At 43.1% G+C, this 5,291-nt stretch overlaps 1 protein-coding gene across 1 annotated transcript; it reads left to right on the top strand.

The window, feature by feature from the left end:
• The first annotated feature begins 1,634 nt into the window (after positions 1-1,634).
• Positions 1,635-5,014, top strand: LOC140932067 (uncharacterized). The gene is made up of 3 exons (XM_073381727.1): positions 1,635-2,600; positions 2,937-3,949; positions 4,273-5,014. Exons 1-3 carry the CDS (start codon positions 1,635-1,637, stop codon positions 5,012-5,014), a joined length of 2,721 nt encoding a protein of 906 aa, XP_073237828.1.
• The last annotated feature ends 277 nt before the right edge of the window (positions 5,015-5,291 follow it).

Raw genomic sequence — 5,291 nt, 5'->3', positions numbered from 1 at the left:
TAGAGCTGACTCAGCCAAAAATGAATTAGAAAAACGAACAAAGACTTAGTCTTGAGGGATCAGTTGGAAAAGTAATTAGAAAAAGAACAAAGAGTATAGCTGACTAAGGGAAAATAGATCATTAGGCAATCTTGGACAACCTTTTGTTTAGGATAAGTTAATGACATTCAAAACACATACTCCGCAGTTCATTTAACTCATTCGCGTCTCTGAAAGCGTCATTCAGTTTTTACTGTCTTACTAAGCAGAGCTTTTTGCAAAACGGTGTTTTTCGTATCATGGATCCATACATTCGCGCGCTTATGAACGATGGGCTCGATTCCTTGTTGGAGGAAATACCTGACTGGACGACTAGTCAAGGGGAAGAATTAATGGACTCGGAGGATGACAGCGATTTGCTAATCGCGGCGCGCCGAGCAGAACAACAAGGAGGGAATCCCTTGTTTGCTGTGAATATGGAGCGAGTGAGAGCACCGCGCTCTTTTCACCGTGGTGTAGCCATTCAAATGCAAGTCCGATTTTCTCTGGAACAGTTACGTCCGCCGAATGGGGAATACCAAGGTGAAGCGATAGCGGAAGCCTTCCATCAAGGTTTGATTAATTTTATCCGCGATCCTCGCAATGGTATTGTCAATCCTCAGGATTATTCGATGTCTATGGCTATTCACCACAGTACAGGGACCCACACATGGACCAGCTGCCCGAGAGTTCCACTGAGTGAGTGGATTCAAGGATCGCCACTGACTCGGCAATGGCTAGAAAGACTGGCTAAACAGCTTAACTCAGCGGAAAGTTTCGATGCTGCGAGCGGGGATTTTTACGCTGAACTGTCTTTTTTTAAGACGCATCAGCGTGGCGGAAGACCAGCCAAAAACAAGCCTGGTAACAAGTCGTTTGAGCAGTTACTGAAAAAGAGATCTGTGATCACGATTAAAAACAAAGATGAACTGTGTTTCGCGCGAGCCTTGGTTTGCACCAAAGCCTTTGTCGACCAAGACCCTCAGTATCAAAATATTTCTAAAGGACGTGGAATGCAGGGTCATCTTACCTACAAACTGCATCAAGAAACCGGGGTTCCTGAAGGACTGTGCGGTTTACCCGAAATTCAGAGAATGCAAGATCATCTTGGTCCTCAAGGATACCAGATTTAAATCTTTGAAGGACTCTGTGGGGCACTCTGGTATTGTGACCCGTCGTTTGATTCAGCACCTAAAAAACTGTGCCTGCTCAAAGTAGAACAACATTTTCACGGATTACAAAGTGTGCCAGCCCTCCTAAACAAGAGTTATTACTGTCATCAATGTAACAAAGGTTACGATCATGAAGATGCAGAACATCATAATTGTTCTCGTCAAAACTGTGACAAATGTCGAAGAAAAAACGGCGAATGCCCTGATTTTCAAGAAAAAAAGTCTGCTAACGCCTACTGCAATGATTGCGGTCAGTCTTTTCACGGGCAAAACTGTTTTACCGCTCACAAGAAAAAACTATGTCGTTTATTCAAAAAGTGTCCGGAGTGTTGTAAAGTCTATAAGTTTTCCAAGAAAAAGAGGCATGTGTGCGGAGAATACAAATGTCCTAACTGCCGAGAGAAAGTTTTACCAAAGCATCAGTGTTACATTCAACCGCTTGGAATGGAGTTCAGCATTCTTCTGGACCAAGCAGCCGATTTTAGCGAGGAAGACCGTGCGATTCTGGAAGACATGGTTGAAGCGGAAGCCGCGGAAAAAAGTCAAAAAGAAGAGGACGAAGAACCGCCCCCGCTGGTGTGTTGTATTGACTTTGAATGTGGGTTGGATGAAAATAAGGATTTTGAGGATGTGCGTGTGGGCTGGCAATATGTGAATGTGGAAGGTAGCTACCGCGAAGCAGGCAAGGCATCGCATATGTTGAAAGATGTGATGGCGAAAACGGTTACCGCGGACATGAAAGAACGGAAAGTGTTTGTGTTTGCTCACAACATGCGAGGGTTTGATTCGTCTTTTATTTTGCAGTTGTTGTATGATAAGGGTTACAAAGTCGAAAAGGTCTTGAGTATAGGGGCGAAATTTTTGTCGTTTCAGTGTGGTAATATGATTTGTCGGGATTCTCTTAATTTTTTTAACATGCCTTTGGAACGCTTGCCGGCTACATTTAATTTGAAGGAAGCGCATAAGGGTTTCTTCCCTTATTCTTACATTTCTGAAGACAAGATTTATTACGTTGGACGCTACCCAAAAGCAGAAGAATACCATCCCGAACGAATGAACGAAAAACGGAGAAAGGAATTTTTAACTTGGCACAAAGAAAAAGTTAACAGCGGCGCCATCTTTGATTGCCAAAAAGAACTATCTGCGTACCTGGAAAGCGATGTCCAAGTGCTAACGGAATCCATGGAAACATTTGCCAGTGAAATGTTAGAGCTGACTGGCATAGACCCTACGGTGGAATGTGTCACCATTGCAAGTACGGCGTTTAAAGTTTTCCAGACCAAGTTTTTGGAGCCGTACACGATTGCCTTGGAGCCTCTCGGCGGATGGCGCCACAACCAGCAGAATCAGAGTGTGGAAGCCCTGCAGTGGTTAGAATTTCAAAATGCCAAGATTGGCGGCGGCATTCAGGTAACTAGTCTTTTACACACTTAAGAATTTAAGTTGCAGTCAAAGTCTACACTTAAGAAAAATTAGTTGCAGTGTTTTACCGCAAATATCATTTCGTGAAATGTTTACTACGGTGCAATGGTCTATGCACGCTACAAATAAAAAATTACAGTGTTTTGTATGGGAATTATGTTGAAAAAGTCTGCATTTTAAAAATTTAACATGCAGTGTTTTACTGTATTTTTCAGTATGCGAAATGTTTACTACTGTGCAAACGAAGATGCACGATCGAAAAATTATAATCTGCGGACCGTCAAGTAAACAATAACAAATGTATATATTTTTTCTCTTTTTCAGCATGTACGAAATTCATTGAATGGGGAAGCCAAAGTCATCACCCCAGCCCAAACTTACAACGTGGATGGTTTTCACGCTGCCAGCAATACGGTCTTCGAGTACCAGGGTTGCATCTTTCACGGATGCTTTAAATGTTACCCGAAGCAAAGAAACCTGAAGCGCTTCTGCCATCCAGATCGAACTGTGAGAGAAGTCTACGAGGCAACCCTAAAGAAAACGGCCATCCTCCGTGACGCTGGATACAACGTGGTTGAAATGTGGGGGTGTGACTTTGCGAAGCAGAAAGAAACCGATCCAGAGCTGGCCGAATTCTTGGAACACTTTGAATTTGTGCCACCGCTTGAACCGCGAGATGCGTTCTTTGGGGGTCGAACGGGCGCTGCGACCCTGTACTCAAAAACCGCTGAAGATGAAGAGATTTGCTATGTTGATTATACAAGCTTGTATCCAAGTATTAACAAATATGGAACTTATCCAGTGGGATTCCCGCAGATTATCTTTCGTCCAGAAAACCAGAACATTAACGATTATTTTGGTCTCGCTCAAGTCGATATCCTGGCTCCGGAACGCTTGTACCACCCCGTCTTGCCCGTGAGAGCAGGCGGAAAACTTACTTTTCCTCTTTGCAGGTCTTGTGTTGCCGAAGAGTTAGAAAAACCATTGCTTGAGCGGTCCAACATGTGTGGTCACACCCGAGAACAGCGAATGCTAAAAGGTACTTGGTGCACACCAGAATTGCAGAAGGCAGTCGAGAAAGGATATCAGATTGTGAAGATCCATGAAGTCTGGCACTTCCCCGAAGAAAATAGACGTGAAGGCCTTTTCGCTGGCTACGTGAATACCTGGTTGAAACTTAAACAGGAAAGCGCCGGATGGCCTGCAGGTGTGGAAACCCCAGAGCAGAAAGCAGAGTACGTAAAGCAATATGAAGAACACGAGGGGATTAAGCTGGATCCTGAAAAGATTGCTGTGAATCCGGGCCGAAGAAGCATTGCGAAATTACTTTTGAACAGGTAACTAGTTATATTAAATTGTTTAAGTTGCAGTCAAAGTCTACACTTAAGAAAAATTAGTTGCAGTGTTTTACTGCAAATTTGCGTTCGCGAAATGTTTACTACTGTGCAAACACAAGTGCACACTACAAATCAAAAATTACAGTGTTTTGTATGGGAAATATGTTGAAAAAGTGTGCAGATTTTAAACTTACATTGCAGTGTTTTACTGTACATTTCAATTCGTGAAATGTTTTAGACTTTGTAAGGAGCAATGCAGACTGTAAAATTATAATCTGCGGACCATACTAAGAAATCAATAACATTACTTTTTTCTTTTTCAGCTTATGGGGGAAATTTGGTGAGCGACAGAACAAGCCTGTGACGCACTGCATCACCCAACCCTCACAGTTGTTTCAGCTGCTAGAAGACCCGGTGAATGAGATTCACAGTGTACGTATCTGCTCTGAAGATGTCATGGAGTTGGTGGTGACCAAAGCGGAAGACGAATACCAGCGTTCGTTCAAGCAAAACGTTTTCATCGCGGCCTTCACGACTTCGCTGGCTCGCCTCAAGCTTTACGATGCCCTTGATTTTTTAGGTGACCGAGTCTTGTATTACGATACAGACTCGGTCATTTATAAAACCAAGCGGGGTCAAGACAAGCTCCCGCTGGGAGATTTTTTGGGACAATTCACGGACGAACTTGACGGCGACGTGATCGTGGAATTTTGCAGTGGCGGTGCGAAAAACTATGGCTACTTGACGAAGAAAGGTAAAGTCGAATGTAAAGTACGTGGGTTTTCTCTCAATTATGAGACAAAACAAACCTTAAATTACTACACGATGAAAGAAAACATTTTAAAAGAGTTAGACGAACCGTTGGAAAAAGCGCGCCGAATGGCGATCACGATTCCTGATTTTTTTGAACGCAATCAGGTCACCAAGAAAATCAAGCTCACGGAACGTAAAAAACATTATCAGCTGGTGTTTGATAAACGCGTGATTGACCCCGCCACTCGCTCTTCTACGCCGTATGGCTACAATTGGTTTGGAGCAGAGGTGGAACTTTTAATGGATTTGTAAAAATAGTGCGGGTACGGTTTGCTTGGTAGCGCCAACCCGCTTTAGCTTTTGTATGTAGTTTTTATAGGGGTACAGTAGCTTGGAAGCGCGAACCCTTTGCATGCTTTGTTTTTGAAATTAAATTAGGATTTGTAACGTTTTATCGAAGGGAGGTAAAAACGGCTTAATAAACTAAGTTCGCGACACAATTGATTGGTGTGGTCTCTGTTTGTATAAATAGAGGGAACAGGGTTGGTCAAGTTACTTTTCGTAAACATGTCGAACATTTACTTAACCC

This window comes from Porites lutea, chromosome 3 (assembly GCF_958299795.1).
Source record: "Porites lutea chromosome 3, jaPorLute2.1, whole genome shotgun sequence".
Taxonomy (NCBI): Eukaryota; Metazoa; Cnidaria; class Anthozoa; order Scleractinia; family Poritidae; genus Porites; species Porites lutea.
The sequence above is the reverse complement of the archived record's forward strand: the minus strand, read 5'-3'. Positions and strand labels throughout refer to the sequence as shown.

Coding starts and splice junctions, on each gene's coding strand:
- LOC140932067 (XM_073381727.1), top strand. CDS start 1,635: ATGGAGTTCAGCATTCTTCTGGACCAAGCAGCCGATTTTAGCGAGGAA. Junction 2,601..2,936: donor AGATTGGCGGCGGCATTCAG/GTAACTAGTCTT, acceptor TCTCTTTTTCAG/CATGTACGAAATTCATTGAA. Junction 3,950..4,272: donor GCGAAATTACTTTTGAACAG/GTAACTAGTTAT, acceptor TTTCTTTTTCAG/CTTATGGGGGAAATTTGGTG.